Source organism: Juglans regia, chromosome 1, assembly GCF_001411555.2.
Source record: "Juglans regia cultivar Chandler chromosome 1, Walnut 2.0, whole genome shotgun sequence".
In the NCBI taxonomy this organism is placed as follows: Eukaryota; Viridiplantae; Streptophyta; class Magnoliopsida; order Fagales; family Juglandaceae; genus Juglans; species Juglans regia.
Genome location: NC_049901.1, coordinates 42,794,900 through 42,815,079, shown reverse-complemented (window position 1 = coordinate 42,815,079; position 20,180 = coordinate 42,794,900). Strand labels below are relative to the sequence as shown.

Sequence of the window (20,180 nt, the reverse complement as noted above, 5' to 3'; positions counted from 1 at the left end):
TGGTTCTGTCCGTTGAACTGGGGGCTTGCTGCCTGCAATCAGCACAAAGCCTGGCAGGGCTGGCCCTGAGCCTGAGCAATGCTAGATATAGTCTCCACTTGGAGATTGTATGTGCAGGCCTAGACTATTTTAACTTTAAAATTTTTTAAAATTACAAAATTATCCCTCTTAAAATAATATTTTCTTTCATTTAATAATATGCCTGCACATGCAATCCCCACTTGAGGACTGTAAATAGAATTTCTCCTTGAAAAAATAATTAAAGCATTTAATCAAAATCTCGACCGGGTTGATTCTTTTCACCAGGTAAAGTTTTTCTTTTTGATTTTTTTTAATTGACTTTTTATATCATAAAAGGGCGGGTATCATTAATTGGAATATATATGATCTTACTAATTACTTGAAAGTGATTGTGAAAAAAAAGAGCTCGACCAATTTTCCATTTTGTAATTCTAGAAAAATAAGATGATATATGAATAATTATATTTGAAACCCTCTACACTACACATTATTCACGTGACATAATTTGATTTGGAAGATAAATTTATAACTATATATATATATATATATATATGCACTGTATTTATAATAGTTTACAGAGACAAGAAGTAATCTCAATGGCGGTGATTGATACAGGAAGTATATAATATTAAGTATAGTTTTAAACATTGAGACAAAGTAGCTGGATCCTAATTATAAGTTCAAAGAGGAAACTTCATTTTTAATTACATTATGCAATGTTCTTATATAGAAAAAAACAATTTTACACTGTTTTTCTGGTTTTAGATCACTCCTTGACCGTATCTTCTATATTTTCCACATTACCACTACCGGCTAATCCTTGGTCAAATGGTGCCCCAAATTATGAAGTTAACTTGTTCCTTGGACGATCTGCCAGCTTTTCCAAGCTTAACTTGTCTCCACCTGTGATAGTTTTCTTAGACATGAAGTTTAAATCCAGTCTACAAGTTGTGGAAAATTCTTCCCCAATAATACCTTCACAAAAAAGAAAAAAAAAAAAAAAAAGGAAGAGAGAAAATCTATCTCTATCTCTATCTCTTGCATGTAAATCTTCTCTCAATCCCTATTGATATGACAGCCTGCATTGTCCTTACTGTTCTTACAAAAAAGTACGTTATATCAATCCTTATATTAAGGCTTGGACTTTGAACAAATGCACCCCATTCAAACTACACGTACGTAATGTTGATATAAATTGTGTAACGAAGTTAATTAAATGACGTAAACTATATATATACATACATACATACATATATATATATATTATATATATATATAAAGGAAGACATTTATTTATGTTGAGTTTGGTTTGATTTCCAGTTGAAAATGTCATCTCAGTGGGTTGGCTTGACTGTTGCTCGACTTTGCTTGACTATGGCTTGATCTTGTTTCGAGCGACCCCGGCTCCACAATCCACTCAAGCGAGAAGCCAATCCAGTTCGCTCGATACTTTACTCGAGCAAATGTTCTAAAATAATGGTTCTTGCGCCGTGAACTATAAATACATGCTTTTCTCATGTATTTTTCAACTCATTAGCAGCCAAACATTGTAGAGAGAGAGAATCATTTTGTGAAAAATCCTGAGAGTTCATAATTAGGTGTATTGGAGTTTTGGAATTGAGGATTTTGTATTTTGATCTCTTGTACTCTACTTTTGTTGATAAAGAATTCATTGAGACCAACCCCGACAGTGGACGTAGACTCATATTGAGCCGAACCACTTATATTTTGGTATTCTTTGTATGATTGTCGAATTTTCTTTTGTTTGTTTCTGCTGTTATACTTCAAATTAACTTTTGATAATCGGTTTATCCCAACAATTTATACTCCTAAAATTGAAGTTTTCTGCTCATGTTTCTCAATCGTTATGCAATATTATAGCATTTTCATCACGTTAGTTGTCCTCGGGATATCGAAATTGGTGGTTGAAAACCTAGGGTTACTTATATAAGTTGCAGAAAGATGGTGTTTTATATTAGAAAAATGTAGCTTTCACACAAGAGCTCGATCGATGTCTAATCTAAATTCTGAACGAACATAGTTAATAATGTTAATTTAACTTAATCATGATCATATTCTTTTAAGTATTCAAACTTTATATATTAATTTTTGTGTTATCTTGTTGGGGTTTGATTATAACAAGGAACTTGGAGAGTAGACAATGGAGGTCTTTGGCTTTCTTCTAGATTGAGAACAAAAACTGGAATAAAGAAACCCTAGATACCCCTGGCAATCATCCATACACGTACGTGCAATGGCCCCCATGTGCAACCTGGATGTCGGCTTGACTGGTCTTAGTGGAACACTTGTTGTCACCATCATTTTCCAGCACCATCTTTGTCCATATATACAACCAAACGTGTCCTGTCTTCAGATTTTAATTAAGTGGGCTATCAAAGCATGCGTGATTTCTACTTCTAGATTCTTAATTTTTTCTATTCAATTATTATGTGTTTCTTTTCCTTGGATATTCTGACCATTAGCAGAACTTTCATTTAATTCCAAAGTGATGGTCATATCATTTAGCATATATATATGGTAGTGATACACATGATCATATAATTCAAATGGAACTAGATAGTAGGTATAATAACAATATCCATATATATCAAAAGATAAATATGTATATATGTATGTATATATATATATATGTATATATATGATCACCTATTTTATGTTTGGTAGAAAGTAAAATTTAATTAATACCATCGATGTTAAGCACGAGATCCAGTAGTTTTTCTCTACGATATTCTTCGTATTAATAAATGGAATGGAAATATTTGTTATGTATAAATTAAATATATATTCGCAAGATTATTGGTTTATTTTAACCTATTCACAAGATTATTTGACTGAATTCTTTAATTGATTTTGTAGGTTTCTTTAGTCTTTACTTCTTACTGACGTTTCCGGCTTAATTTGTCCGTCGGTCCATGAAAATAAATACCTACAGTCGATTAAGTTTTGATATTTAATTAGCTGTATGACTCCTATTTTATCGTATTCCAAACACACCCGAATTCCAAGCTGCTGGTGACGTGGACGTGGCTTTCCTTGGGACCCGCATGTGTCAATAAAACAAAAATAGTACCACACGTGTGGTGGTCAAAGTTAGAATCGATGAGACACTAACGAAGTAATTTTCTAATTATCAGGTGCGCCTGGATCCCGAAGAATAATTCATGACGATTGTCTTGGTTGGTTTTGTCTTTTTATTTTTATCCATTAATAATTTATGAGTAATGTTATATATAATTATAGAATATATAAATATTATATAATCATTTTGAAAAAGAATGAGATTTATTATTAAAAAATTAATTTATTTTCATGTGGATCACATATTTATTTATTTTTTTCAAAGCGACTGCACGACGCTTGCACATTCACGACTGCAAATATCATTTCTCATGATTTATTCAAAAGATTTTGGGTCCTAATGTTTTATTTATTTTTCAATCGGGAAGAGGGTCGAATTCACGATATCCATTTTAAAAGTTTGAGTGTTATACCATCAAGACATATGCCTTTAGCTAGCAGCTTGTTGATGTAATTAATACTCAAAGAATCACACTTGCTAATGTGTATATATTATATATGCATATTTTATATTTTTTTAAATGAGCAAAAACTATATATATAATTGATGATTGAAAAACTTATATAGAAAAAAGTTGATCAACTAGAAACTAGAAAGAAACCCTTCACCGACCCAAGCTTCGATCGGTTTGTTTGGAAATTTTAATAATTAACCTTATAATTATTTGTTTTTCTTTGGGTTTCATCCACTATTATATATATGCTGTCTCCTACTCGTGCTTAATTTTCAAATTTAGTGCAGACAGGCGTGCATGAATGGCGAATCCATTGAGACCACTGCTTGGCAGTGATTGGTTGAAGCAAATTAATCTAAGAAACATGATAGTATTAATTGTTTCTATGATTGCCTAATTAATATATATTCATTGTCGATCCTAACACAGGAAGCCCAAAACCCTCTTCAAAACATTTTCTTTTTGTCTTTAATTTGTTTCTTCTGCACGAAGAAAGAGTAGTTGTTCTAATCAGCTAGTACTAGTGGTGCAATGTTCAGAAGAAGCTTGTTGGAGGGTGAAAAGCCTGATAAACAATTGGATGCTAGCTAATTGATTGTTTGTTGAAAAATACTATATATATTTCCATATGTTGGCCGGGGAAATCATGTACGTACGTTTGTAGGGATTCATGAACTTTGCTAATGGCTTAAATACCTGCAGTCAGCTAATTGTTCAGGTTTAGGTTTAGGTTTGATTGTAAGTTTGTTTTCAAATGAGTCATGCCCACGAACAGATCATGATCACTTGGTCACGTTTTTTACATGAATTATGACCCGCGTTAATGGTTTTTAAAATCGATCGTTTCCAAGGAACAGATGAGATATTCCAAGTTAGAAATTAAGTCACGTAAAATTAATTTAACCTTGGTAAAAAAACATTAAAGAGAAACAAAATGCATGCATATATGTGTGTGTGTGTGTATATATATATATATATATATGCATGTGTGTGTGTCATGTGATATTATACATTAACTATGTCTATGTGTGTGTATATATATAATCGAGGGCGAGGGAATGAAAACAAAGACCATGATATATATATATATATATATGTATACATACATACACACACACATATATATATATGTATACATACACACATATATATGTATATATATACACACGCACACTATTAGAGCATGTATACTTGCCTTAGAGGATAACACCTCACAAGCTGAGTCCACTGCATCTGCTGCATGTCCTCAACAGAATGCCACCTCCATCTCGTCTGTTGCTCATTCTCAACAACATGCATGCTATAACCAACTTTGCTCCATAGAGAATATTGTGGGTTCTTCGAGAAATGATTCTCTTGTAAACTTTACATTTCTTCTATAAATACAAGTGCTACTGTATAGAGGAATTATAAAATAGACAAGGAATACATTTGTTCAATTATATGGTCTCTCTGATGCATACTTACAAACACCTCCGTAGCACTTGATTTCTCATTGGTTCTAATATGGTATCGAGAGCCTGATAGGGCCAATGCCCATACTATCCTTCTCCGATCATCATGGCAACACCCAAACCCACTTCCCCAAATCCCTCAATCACCAATTCAGCCGCACATCTCATCATCATCAAACTCTCTATAGAAAATTACCTACTCTGGCACGCCCAAATCTCCACATTCCTACGCGACAACCAACTGTTTGGCCATGTTGACGGATCCACTCCCATGCCTCCCACCACCATCAATAATGCACCCAACCCAAACTATACCTCATGGCTTTTTCAACATCAGCTCATAATGTCGGCAATTTATTCCTCCCTCACCAATACGGTTCTCTCCCACGTTCTTGACTGCACCACTTCCCAGCAAATATGGAAAACTCTTCACAACCTTTACTCTACCCAGACCACAACCCACCTCATGCTCATGAAATTTCAGCTTGCAATTCTAAAAAAAAGGTCTGATTCAATCTCTACCTATTTTCACAAAGCCAAGGCACTTTCTGCATCTCTCAATGCCGCAGGCCATCCTCTCCCTGAGTCTGAGTTCATCATTTATTTCTTGACTGGTTTAGGATCTAATTTTGAGTCCGTAGTGTCTTCCATCACTATGTGTCCCGATCCTCTCTCCATTTCTCAGGTCTATAGTTTTCTTGTTAATCAAGAATCGCGTCTTGCACATCAAACTCTGTCTCTTCTCTCCAACAATTCTTTCATTGCCAACTCCACGACTACATGAGGTTCTTTTACCCCTCCTAACAAAAGTTGTGACCGTGGCTTTTGGCGTGGATGAGGTGGTCGCAATTTCTCATCATCTCCTTCTAATTTCTTTTCCTCTTTTCAGACCAATCAACCTACTTGTCAGCTCTGTAATCGCATTGGTCACAAGGTTATTTCCTGTTATCATCGGTTTGATCATGCATATCAATCTCCTCCTCCCCCTTCTCTGTAAGCTAATTTTATCAATTTTCTAAATATGTCCACTTCATCTACTAAATGGTTTCCAGATATTGTAGCTTCTACTCACTTCACTTCTGATTTTTCTAAAACTTAATCTAAAGTTCACTGCATATTAGGGGTAGACCAAGTAACTATTGGAGATGGGTCATCCCTTGCTATTCAAAACTCTGGTTCTGGCTTACTACTGACACCTTCTGGCAATTTTCTTCTCCATCAATTACTTCATGTTCTTTTAATTTCTTGAAATTTATTATCTTTTAGACAATTTTTTTTGGATAATTCAGTTTTCTTTGAATTTAATTCATTTGACTTTTTTGTGAAGGATTTACAGTCCCAGGTGGTACTTCTTCAGGACCCATTAATAATGGCTTGTACGTCATTCCAACTAATGATAAGGATGTCACTCTTCCCTCACGACATGCTTACATTGGCGAAAGGACCTCACCAAAAACATGGCATGCTCATCTTGGTCACCTCTCTCCTCGGATCACCTCCTTTACCATACGACATCACAATCTTCCAATCACTTCCCCATCCACTTCGTCTCCCTGCTCGGCATGTGATGCAGGAGGATCTGAGTCAGATGATGTTGAGCTGTCAGACTGCACGTTGACTGCGCTGAAATACCTAGAGGTGGCAGATCAGTGCAAAGAGGGCAGGAAATCGTGATATTTCCTTGATTGAGGCAGTTTTGGGCACGTTTAGATATTTTGGCCATAACTTTGGTTACGGATATCAGAATCGTGCATATGATCCCAATTCGGAAAGCTCTTTTCGGCGCGTGCATCATTTTCGAAGCCAAATTTCATTGTTTTTTCTTCTGATTTTCTATTTTTAGTTATTTGTTTTCTTTTATGGTAATATTTCATTTACTGTTTTGGAAGTGATTCTAAAATCAATTTGGGCCAAATTTTTGGCATATTACTTCTTTATTTACGTATTTAATTTTGGAATGATTAATGAGATTTTGCTATTTTTGGTAAAATTCCAATACAGTTGATTTTCAGCTATTACAGCCCGGCTTGTGGGTTGATTTGGTGACTCTTGAATATTGATAATTGAATTGAACATCAGAGACGTTTTCTTTGTATTTTTGGGCGATTCTCTTATTTTTCTTTCTTGTGAATTATCTGTTAAAATTAGCCTGCAAAATAATCGCTATTATGTCCGGCGTCAGCATGTCTTCAAGCCAAATCACACGCTCTCCCTCATCCACCCTCATCTTCTCAACCAAAATTTCCTTTTCAATTGTTATTTTTAGATCTCTGGGGACCTGCACTTGTGCTATCCTCCAATGATTTAGATTTTATTTTTCTATTGTTGATGACTTTACAAAATATGTTTGGCTCTTTCCATTACATGCAAAATATGATATTTCTCAAATTTTTCTAAACTTCATTAAATTTGTTCGTAATACTTTTTCAAAAAATATTATAGCTGTTCAATCTGACTGGGGCGGTGAGTTTTGTCCCTTTCATGCAATCTTGCAAAATCTTGACATTTCCCATAGAACCTCTTGTCCATGTTCTCATGCACAAAATGGTAGTATTGAACGGCGTCATCGCCATATTGTTGAAACTGAGCTCTCTCTTTTATCTCAGTCTTTGGTTCCTACCAAATATTGGGTTGATGCTTTCCAAACAGTTGTTTTTCTCATCAATAGAATACCCACACCCATCCTTAATCATTTTTCTCCCTTTCAGACACTCTTTAATTCCCCACCTGATTATAATTTTTTACGTGTTTTTGGCTTGGCTTGTTGGCCCAATCTTCATCCTTTTAATCATCACAAATTAGACATGCAATCTCAACTCTGTGTCTTTTTAGGATATGCCCTTGACCACAAAGGGTATAATTGCTTGCATATTTCATCTGGTAGAATTTATATTTCACGTAATGTTCATTTTGATGAAAATGTTTTTCGATTTGCATCTACTCAACATTTCTCTACTAGGCTCCCTTTTTAGCCCAGCCCACTCCATTAAATTCGTTTTATCCCTCCTTACCAATTCGGGCTTCCTTTACTCTACCTTTCGCCCAGCCCAACCGAACACATCTCTCCATCTCCTCTCAATTTCGATATTCTAGCCCATGAACCCAGTAACAGAGAGAGAGAGAGAGAGAGAGAGAGAGAGAGAGAGAGAGAGAGAGAGAGAGAGAGAGAGAGAGTGTGTGTGTGTGTGTGTGGCGTGAGAAATGAAGAAGAAGGAGAGACGGGGAAGAAGAAAGAAAGGTTGTGGGATTTACAACCCTAGAGGCAACGTGGAGTTTGGTTAAAAAGCCAACGGCACCGTTTGCTTTATTTTTTTTTTAAAACACTGAGTCCTAAAACGACGCCGTTTCATTTACTTAAGTGAAATGACGTCGTTTCATATATGTATAATTAAAAAAAAAACATTTTATCAGTTCGGTCGGTTCAGCGGTCCGGCCTAGGATCAAACCGAGACTGAACCGCTGGACATCAGTTTTTGGAAAATCCTACCGCTCGCCGACCGGTTCTATGCCGGTTTCGGTCGGTTCCGAGCTCTGGCGGCCGATCTGGGTCGGTTCCGATCGGTTCTCCGGTTTCTTGTACAGCCCTAGCTATGGCTAGTGAATTTGAAGCTCTCCTCCAAAACAATACATGGACTCTTGTTCCTTCCCATCCTTGTCAAAATCGTCTTGGTTCAAAATGGGTCTTTAAGACCAAACGGCTTGCCGATGGAACCATTGAGCGGCGCAAGACTCACCTCGTTGCCAAAGGGTTCCATCAACAAGCCGGGCTCGACTACTCAGAGACATTTAGCCCGGTAGTTAAGCCTTTTACTATATGTCTTTTAATCTCTATTGCAGTGTCTTGAAAATGGCCCCTTCATCAGTTGGATATATAGAACGCATTCTTGCACAGAGACTTGGAAGAAAATGTCTTTAGGCAGCAACCTACTGGGTTTTTATTCCAATTTCCCTCATTTTGTTTGTAAATTAAAAAAATCTATCTATGGCTTGAAACAAGCCCCTAGGGCTTGGTTTGCAAAGCTTAGTTCGAAATTATTAGCACTAGGTTTTCATGCTTCAATTTCTGATTCATCCCTTTTTATATTTACATTTGCTACTGCCTCTATGTATGTTCTAATTTACGTCAATGATATAGTTGTTACTGCTTCAGATTCCTCTCTCATTACTGATTTTATATCCTCTCTATCCGAATCTTTCCCAGTCAAAGACCTAGGTTCACTTCATTTTTTCTTGGGAATTCATGTTTGTTGCACGGCTAAAGGTCTCTTTTTATGTCAATCTTGTTATATCTCTGATCTATTGAAGAGGACTAATATGCATGAGTCAAAAACTGTGTCAACACCTATGTTTACATCTAATAAACTTTCAGCTCTTGATGGGTCCTCCTTTGAGGATCCTCGTCTCTATCGAAGTGTCGTTGGTGGTCTCCAGTATCTTTCCTTCACTTGTCCAGATATCTCGTTTGCAATCAATAAAGTCTGTCAGTATATGCATTGTCCCCCAACTCTCATTGGCAAGCTGTCAAACGCATACTGCGTTATCTCAAACTCACTACCTCCCTTGGTTTATTTTTCTCATTTGACTCTCCCCTTAAACTAACAACATTTTCAGATTCTAATTAGGCTGGTTGCCTTTTGATCGGAAATCAACAGGTGGTTTTTGTGTCTACTTTGGGTCTCACTTAGTGTCTTGGGGTTCCAAGAAACAATAAACAATAGCTAGATCCTCGATTGAAGCGGAATATAAATCAATCGCAAATACTGCTTGTGAACTTCTATGGATACAAGCATTGTTAAAAGAATTGAGAATTTTTATTTCTGAAGCACCACACTTGTTATGTGATAATATTGGTACAACTTATCTTTCGGCTAATCCTGTTTTACACTCACGGACTAAACATGTGGATCTTGACTATCATTTTGTACGTGATCGTGTTGCTAACAAAACTCTCACTGTCTCCTTTGTCTCAAGTAAAGAACAAATTGCAGATATTTTCATTAAGCCGTTCTCCTCGGCATGATTTGCTCTTCTACGTTCAAGACTCACCATCCTATCGGTGTCGCTTGAATCGCGGGGGAATATTAGAGCATGTGTATCTACCTTAAAGGATAACACCTCACAAACTGAGTCCACTGCATCCGCTGCATGTCCTCAACAAAATGCCCCCTCTATATCGTTTGCTGCTCATTCTCAAAAGCATGCTATAACCAACTCTGCTCCATAGAGAATATTGTGGGTCCTTCTAGAAATGATTCTCTTGTAAACTTTACATTTCCTCTATAAATACAAGTGCTACTGTATTGAGGAATTATAAAATAGACGAGGAATACATTTATTCAATTATATGATCTCTCTTGTGCATACTTACAAACACCTCCGTAGCACTTGATTTCTCATTGGTTCTAACACACACGAACTGCAAAACTCAACAATTAATGATGTTGAAGTGTTTGTAATTCGAAGTTATTTTTGTTTCTTTCTTAAAGAAATTTAAGGCTAGCTAGCTCTTGACTAATACAAAGAAATAAATTATTTTTTTGAATTTAAATTTGTGAAATTACTACTTATCCTAAAAGTTTAATCTGATTTGAAGAGGCAGATGTAAACATTTATATAAGATTTGTGGAAAACTCATTAGTTTTTTGAATGCTATATATGATCTCAGCTTCGATCGTACGTTGATCTTAAAGGTTACATGCGGCCACGCACTAATTATTTGTTCGAACAATTATATATTATCATGGATTAATTAAATACTGGAGATCGAATTGGAGGCCAGGTGGGGCATGCAATTAATTAGTGTCAACTACATATATATAATATATACACACCTGCAGCAGTACGTACCTGTACAATTAATAATTAGGTTATATGTATAACAACTTGAAAAGAAGCTTAATTAATAGGCTAGCTGGTTCAGTTGATTTTTGGCCCTTTCTAAGTGTTAACTCGATATCTATATAGTACAATTAATATTCTGTAACCGCTTGCGATTGCACTTGCATATATATCAACTTATTTCATTACTCATATCTGCTTAAAGTATGGAAGACCTGGCCTTTTAATTTGCATATGCTATACGTGTTAATTCTCAAGCATGATCTTGCTTCTACTCTGTTATCAGTACTACTGAAAATTTAATATGGTTATTTTTTTTAGCTTTTGTTATGTCCACGAAGTTACATATCCCACATTTCTTGCTTCTTGGGAATGATACCTCATACATAATATAATTGATATACTGTTTAGAGCAGAATATATATGTAAAAACCTTCATGAATATTGGTGTGAATACTACTGTTGCCACCATCTTATGATATATATATATATATATATATATATATAAATATATGGGTAGAGCAAAATTCATTTATTTTTTGACCACGGCAAGAAAGCACACCAACCCCCCCTCCCCCCCGGCCGGGTCATGCAGAAGATCAAACCTTTGATTTTCCAAGTTTGAATTGGCCTGCGAGACGACATGGCTGTAGAACTTGATCAATGATACTATTTGTGGTACGTACTGATCTCTATCTACCCGATCACGTTCATGCATGTGAGTTCACTTTAACGTTTTATAGGAAAAAGAAATTTAAGGTAAACAGGCACATAAAATTTGGGTAGCTGATCAAACATCATTTGAATTCATGCATGCATCTTCAGTAATTGGGTGGACATCAAATCATCCAACTAATTAGTGCTTTAAATATTAATTTGGAAATCAAAACATATTCGTTCTAGATTCAAAGTCTTGACAGAGTTTAGCCGTTTAATTAGGCGTAAAGTGGTTCTCTAATTGTGTTTTTGTGTCTAATTTTATATATGCCTTTTATTTTTATGCATGGGTGCCGTGCTAACACGGCATGTTTTGTCACATGAATTAGAAGGAAATATATACGTACATATATATATATATGATCGATCAGTCATATGGCCAAATCAATTACAAATTAGTTGTGCGCTAGCTTTAGCCTTTAATTCATGTAGTAGTACTGTAGTTGATGGGAGATGCTAGCTATAATATGAAGATAGATCGATCAAGATGAAGCATATATATATTCTGCAGGTTTTCATTTCTTTCCAAAAGATCAACACAGAAAGGCACCTTTGGATTGCGAAAAGCGCTCTTCAGGAGTGTTATTTTAGTCATATGCTGCTAGAATAAAGTTCAGACACATGAGTTTATGTCGTCCTCCTTTTAAAGATTGGTTGAACCCTTAATTATTAACTATTGCTGATTAATATATATTTAATAATCCCCGGCACAATATTAATTATATATATAAAACATTGCTTTCTTGTCTCCTATATCATTCTTTCCTTTCCTGCTAAAGTGGCCAACAAGTACACATGACTCATCAAAGGCATTTCTCCATTTGTGGGCCGGGGGATAATATTAATGGCTGCCAATGAGGTCGATGGCGCTGCGCGCGCGCGCAAAACCCCTCTTCATACGCCCAACTGTGTATTAATGTCCTTTGGTGGTGATCATAGGTCATCATCCTATTCTAATCTTAATGTTGAATTTTCGCAGTACTGCTGCAATCACTTGGGAATTAGTAAATTTAATTTCATTGTGCATGGTTTTGTTTTATTAATATCTGTAAATTAACATTCATAAAAATATTATTTTTTTTCTTCTCGTTTTGATGATAAGAATCATATAAATGAATGTCTTATGATCCGTCCCAGCACCGAAAATTAAAATACAAATTAAATAGTGAAAGTGATTTCAGTCAAAAAACTTAAAATTTTGCAGGAAATTAACATATATATATATTGTTTTAGGAATGGTGAGGTTGATCAGTTTCTTTAGTGCATGGATCAGCTTGGGTGTGGGTCTACATGTTGGTGTGTATATGTGACATAAGAAAGTGACTGACGATTATACTGATGCATAACAATAATACTGTAGTACTGCAAAGAGACAATTGCTAGCTGTACCTTCAAAGCTTAAACATATAAATCAAAGACTAAACATAGAAATCCTCTTCCCCTTCGTTCTGTCTGGATCTCCTACCACTTCATGTGCTTCCCCTACTCATCAAGTCTTGATCATCTATTAATTGCAGTGTCATGCACTATCTTTTGTTCCATTCAATTTTGGAATATGTTCCTTTTTCCTTTGTAATCACAGACATTAATCTGATAATATATGCTTGGGATCACCAAATACTACGTGATATTAGAAATTAAGGCGCTGAAAATTTTATTAGGCATGTCTTTAATTAATAATTAGGCGTTCATGTAGAAATGATATTGCTACTGATATATAATATATATATATATATATATATATAGCTAGGGTCCTGAGATAAAATTAATGTCTTCTATATAGAAACCTTAATCCAACAATATATGACCTTTGAACTAATTAATTTGATATTAATTAGTTATTAGCAGCTTCCGGGTCCAAATATTTAATAAGTAATTACAAGCCACCTAAACTGAATCTCTCTCAACCTGCCCTTGATTTATGCATTATATTATAAATTAATGAATTAATGAGACATGTTACGAATTAATTCTGACAAGTACTGTGGAATGGTTCAGAAAATGTCTTTTATTTCTTGTCACAGAAAACGCACCTTTTCTTTATCATAAAATAACATTATTTTATAAAAATACCATATCTTAAAATATAATTGTAAAATATGTTATTTTGTGAATATTATTATTCAAATTACTTAAATATAATGGAAGGCTTAATTCCAATTCATAAGTTCATCGCATAGAAGCCAAAATCAAAATAAAGAATTAAGCACATCATGATGAAGTAGTGATGCAGATTGTTTGCACATGAATTTTGGGAGGTTATGAGGAAATTAGGAGGGATTAATGCTTTCAACAGTTTATATATATATATATATATATATATATGTCTATAAGGGATTATATATATATATATAAGATTGGTTTTTTAAAAAAAAAATTACAGAAATTTGTATTAATATCTGGTAGTAGTACTGTAGTATTTACAAACTCGGCTTCTCGCAATTCGACCCACGTACACTATATCAACAAGCGTTCTTCCGAAAAAAAAAAAAAAACCACAAATTAACAAAACAAAACTTATAAATTATTTTCAGAGTAGTCGTAATTTCATGAAAGCCCATATATATCCTTCATCTCGATCAGAGCCTTCCATTAGTTGTTACCAATTCATGAGTAAAGTGAAGCACATGTATGATCATGACCACTGACCAGATTCAATGCCAAGTTTTACGATCCGAAAATATTATATATATTACAAGAGGAGGAAATTTATATATAATATCTCTCTCTCTCTCTCTCTCTCTCTCTCTCTTCCAAGGGCTGTTCGTTCTTGAATAACTCTATATAAAAATATGCAAGTATGAGTGGTACAATCTGAAACGTAACTGATATCAAATTATATATGAACTTTACTCGTGATATAGATTAGATCAAGTCGACATTACGTACATTCCCTCAGATTTTATCATTTCAATTTTAAACAATCTCGAAGTACACTTATTATTTAGCATGTGGGCACAAACTTACTATCACAGTGTGTGATCAGCTAGGGGTGTATGATCCGTGCGGCCAACATCCCAACATCATGAATTCTGCTAAAACATAAGCAGGATCGAGTGCGTCATAGTGTGTGTGTGTGTATTTCAATGATAAATTCAGTTTAGTCGTGTATCTAATATGCTATTCATGGCTTAAATTTAATTGTTAAGAGACAAAAGGAAGTTTGAAGAAGTAACATGGTGAAGAATCTTAACTTTTGTTCAGTGGAAAGAGGGGACGACCTAAATCCTTTTATTGAGAAGCCTGGTTTTGCATAGTATATAGTATAAGTACCTTCAACCTGAAACTAATGAAGAAGAATTAAAACACAACTGACAGTGATGATTGTTCTATTAATGCTGTTACAATGTGGATCTAACCAAACATTTTTAACCTAAATTCCTTCTTTAATCCTCATTCTCTCAGATCCTAGCATATATATATATCTCTAAATGTAGTTGTAGTACTTATCATAGGGACCCAACATACTCAGAAAATGAGCGCCTATACCATATCCAATCATAAAGAAATGGAGAATTGGGGTTGGTTTATGCTAGCTCTTTTGTCTTATAAGGATGTTAAATGGAATCTTATTTAGTATGGAGGACTGATCTAGAGTTTTATAATGAAAGCTGCAGCCCATTAAGGGGACCTAGTCTAATTAAGTATACATTATAATATGATCCACCCTCTCTTCCTCTGGTGTTTATAAACATGGTGATAATGCAGCTTTGCACAAAGCCAAGAAAGCCAACCAGCACCAAAACGCTCTAAAAGATCAAGATGACTGGTTCAGGTTCTCCTTGTGGAGCTTGCAAATTCCTGAGAAGGAAATGTGTTAGAGGATGTGTTTTTGCTCCTTATTTCTGCCATGAACAGGGAGCTACCCATTTCTCCGCCATTCATAAGGTTTTCGGTGCAAGTAATGTATCGAAGCTCCTTGCTCACCTCCCGGTGAGTGATCGTTGTGAAGCGGCTGTCACAATCTCGTATGAAGCACAGGCTAGGCTTCAAGATCCTATTTATGGCTGTGTTTCACATATTTTTGCTCTTCAGCAGCAGGTTTTCACCCTTTGACTTTCTCCTTTTATATATAATGACTGAAGCCCTAATTTGGGTTAACTCCTAATTAATAAATGGCATTGTACTTTGTTTTCTGCAGGTTGTAAATCTACAAACTCAACTAGCATCTCTTAAGGAATTACAAGCAGCTCAAAACTTTCCCGACGGTTCTGTCAATGCAAACCCTAATGAAAAGTGCAACGGAAGACCTTCTCACCCACAAGATGTCCAAAGTTGGTTTCAGTCAGAAATTACCAATTACATGATGCCACAATTCAGTACAAACATTATCTCCAATAATGCCTCAACAATTCCATACGACGAGAATGTGTTCATGGAGAACTCTTTTGGGAACTACGGAAGTTCAGTCAACCCTGAGGAAAATGCCTCAAATGCTTGCTATGAAGAGGCTTCGCATTCCATGTCTTCTCTTGACTTGCACAAGAACAACATACAATGGACTCTCCAAAACGCTGATCATGACCTTGATCAGTCAGTTGCGTTTGGCTATATGTAGCAATATTCCTGAAGAGAGTACGGGCCTTAGCACAAGAGATGATCAACGGGTGATCAAGACTATTTGTCAATTCTGAATTGCTGCAGCATGCATAGCTTGAAACATGCACTTTTGTTGCCATAAATAAGCTAGAAACCCTAGAAATGTTTATACAATTGGGAACCCTAAAATCAACCCTATGACTTTTTTTTTTTTTTAATCTAGTGTAATCTTGGATATGAGTAGAATATTAATGCATGGTGGACTTCTTTGGTAAAACTGGAGAGAAGATATGCTTTTGTTTGAGCCAATTTGTTTGTTTATGGACCTAGCTAATAAAGACCCTGAAATTTTGACCTAATACATGATACAGTTCCCCACTTTGTTAGTTTGATATATACTACTTTCCCTTCAAAAACCTAATTCTCTTATTTTTGAGAATTTTCTAGCATGGCATTAGTGGATGTTATTTTTAAGTAAACGATCTATATATACTCAGAGCTGAGTAGCCTAAAGATTCACTTCGTTGTAAAAAAGTTTCTTATAAGATACTGAGAAATAGCTATTGTTATCCCGCGTGTAGTAAATGAGTTACTCAAGCAACTAGATTCTTTACCTAATTCTGACATTGAAAAAGCTTTTGGAGAATGACTTAAGTTTCCAGTGTCTGCAGCTTTGATTTATATATTGGTGATGACCATATTTATATTAACTGTTTTCCATTTCTCCTCTCTTGGTGATTGATAAGGCAGCTATAGATGACTGATATCAGTTTGTTCCCAGAAAGTTGCAGTGCATATTAGACACAGATACTAGCTTCTTTATCTAATTCTTGCATTGAATGAGCATCGAGCATGAATTCCGCATCCTTGCTTCTTGTGTGTGATATATAATAACTCATTGCTTTAATATCAGTCATCTTATTTGTTCCTTTTGATCATGGTATAAATATCTAAACATGGATGAGTGGAACTAGTAATTAGGTGATATATGATATTTAATTTCATGAAAGTGCACATTTGTAATTGTGTCTTATATTTTGAGCATGGATATTATGAAGTACCCTGTTTCTGACTAACATATGCGATCCCAAGAAAAGATTCCAGATCTATTTGTCAGGTGACTCGGGGAAAACCCAACTTTGGTCTTCATACACTTGGTTACCTTTTTCTTTTTATTGTCCCCATTTCTCAATGCTGTCAGTGCTTGAGAATTAATTACATCTAAACACACATTTCCCAAAGTGAAAAACTTTTCTCTTCAAGTCTGTTATTATCAATATCTCTTCACAAAATGTTATCCCTCGGGAACTAATAATGTAGAAACCGCTTCTTTAGACGTTTGCTAGCTCTACAAATATGTAATTAGAACTTGCAATCTTAAAGTTAATATTCCATGCATCGTGCAATAGATTCCTGGTTGAGTTTGAGTACTACTGATTGAAGACACTGCATGCATGTATATAGAGTCTCTCCTTGCAGCATTTTCAGGATTCTTCTTAATTAATTTGCTGATCCACACAACTGAAACTCCTTGTACTTGATTATATGTGGCACGTCAGTAGACTTATGCAAGTGCATCTCAGGCTCAAGCACTCTACGTTGCCTTCCAAGCATGTAAGAAGTAATATTGAACATGAGTTGTTTTTCGATGTAATTGTTTTCCCTAGAAGAACAGAAGAGAAGAAATTATATATTAGGCAATCTCCATTTCTACCATATCATTTTGGAAAAGCTTTTGAGAATCAGCTGTATATTCTTGCCTGCAATCTGAAGCTTTTGGAGAAACAATATAATCAACTCGTCAGTTTTACTTAACATGCTTAAGTGCGCTTATCTGCATTCATTACAGCTTGAGCATTTTGCAGATGGCAGAGAATTCCTTGTTCTTGTTTCTCCAAGATCACCATATGCATATTTAACCGATATTCTATATATGGTGAGAAGCTGACTTGAAAGTTCAGAGAGAGAGAGAGAGAGAGAGAGAGAAGGCCCCCGGTTAATTGGATGTGTTTGTGAGCTACAGTTTTTAACTGTTGCATTAAAAATTGTTACTGGTTTATAAGTCATTGAGAAGACGTTTCACAATGAGAACGTGCGGTTTGGCTTTGATCAGATATAATAATTAGCATAGACCAATAGTCCCTGAGACAATATTCTCAAGCTGATCAATGGTACAATATTATTTATTTCGAATGCCAAGCCTTTTGTGCAATTAGTGGCGTGTTTGGACCACCCTTACAGCCTAAGTCATGAATCTATCTTTTGTTCCTAGGATACTAGCAAATTATCTGTAAAATATAATTGTCTTGACTAAGAATTTATTGCTCTTAGGTTGCCATGTTGTTTGAGATGCTAGAAAAAACGTACACTTCTGGTATGCTAGCTACTCAATGATCGATGAGCAGCTAGGTTAACTGTCAGGTTTTACCCTGCATGGAAAAAAGTAGAGGACAGGAAGGAGATACAACATATATAAGTAGGATAAACATAAAAAAAAAAGACAGCCTATGCCATATGATCTCTTGTACAAAACCCATGTGAGCAGAATCCAGATGCTGGTATTATGTCCCCCTTTGTTTGATCTAAGGACGAACAATAAAACCGTGGTACCCAATTACTTCTGTACTTACTACTTATACAAAGACCCAAATTAAAAGAAAGTAGTATATTTATTCTTTATTTTAACCCTAGTGGAAAGTTTGTTGGGCTTTATAGGGCACATGATGAGGCTGAAGATAACAGTACTCTCTTCCAATTGTTAAACTGATCTTATTCCTAGCATATATACGGAGCTAGCTAGGTCTTGCTCTAAGTTTCTCGAAAGTTGAAACGGGGTGCGTGCCATTCGTGCAAATTAGGGAATATTGGATTCATACATTCTAGAATTTCAAGTCAAACTAGTTTAAGATGCAGAAGGAGAGAAAGACAGACATGGATGATGGAAGTAAGTTCTATATTATTTATTATTGAATATTTAATGTTATCTAAATATTATAGGACCATTTTATATCCTAAATTGTGCAAAGTCATGATAATTCAAAAGGTTAGGAGGAACAAGGCCAGGTCCGGGATTTCAGCACCAGCATAAGGCCCGATTCAACTGACTGACCTAGTCCAAGCCCATGTATGTCACCAACCAGTTTGGACTTCGCAGCTCGTAAAAACGAAGAAGCAGATGCCTAATTGCTTGGAATTACAAAACAAGCTAAAAAACTAAAGTTCCACGGACCACTGTATATATATTATTGCGAAAAACAAAATTATGCGAAAAATCATGTTATGAAATAACAAACAAAGAATGATCCCAAGACTCTTCGCGCGGACACTTTTACTAGTGTGTGTATGTGTGTGTGTATATATATATATATATATTTTCTACAAAGAAAGATATATACCAACTCCATTAATAATATGTGAAAACTCTTAAGAATGATCATGAGCTTATATATATAAGTTGTAAACACGACATTGATGTTGGAAACTATATATACTTTTATACCCTCCAGAGGATCGCTTTTTATCATCAGAAACATTTGGTCATTTTCACACAGGACAGTAGTGCACACAGCTCAATGAGCTGCTTAGCTTATCTTTTACTACTACTCTTTATTTAATGCTAGCTGTTAATGCCAAACTTCTGAATTCTCTATAATCCAATCATATAAATATTATATATATATATATATATATATATATAAAATGAATGGCAGCTCCTTGAAAGGACAAGTTTTCCTGTTTGATATATGATGGGTCACTTGGCCTCATAATCAGATGGCTTAGATTGCACGTGTGCTCTTATTCAATGGTCAAAGTTTTGTTTGTTTATTAAATTTCAGAAAGAGACTTCTCAGGTAACATGTTTTTTCTCTGCCTGCCTTCATGTATGGGTCCAATCTTTATCCTATTCCTTTGCTTTTTTAAAAAAATAAAAATAAAATAAACTCTAGTGAGTTTTGGTCATGTTAAACTATTAATACAGGTACCATTGGCATTGCTGTCATCTGATTATTATATATCTTTTTAAAACACATAATTATTGCTGCAAAGCAAGTATTAT

At 35.1% G+C, this 20,180-nt stretch overlaps 1 protein-coding gene across 1 annotated transcript; it reads left to right on the top strand.

The window, feature by feature from the left end:
* The first annotated feature begins 15,346 nt into the window (after positions 1-15,346).
* Positions 15,347-16,311, top strand: LOC108995954 (LOB domain-containing protein 14-like). The gene is made up of 2 exons (XM_018971632.1): positions 15,347-15,625; positions 15,726-16,311. The coding sequence occupies exons 1-2, from the start codon at positions 15,347-15,349 to the stop codon at positions 16,140-16,142; spliced, it is 696 nt and encodes a 231-aa protein (XP_018827177.1). The 3' UTR covers positions 16,143-16,311.
* The last annotated feature ends 3,869 nt before the right edge of the window (positions 16,312-20,180 follow it).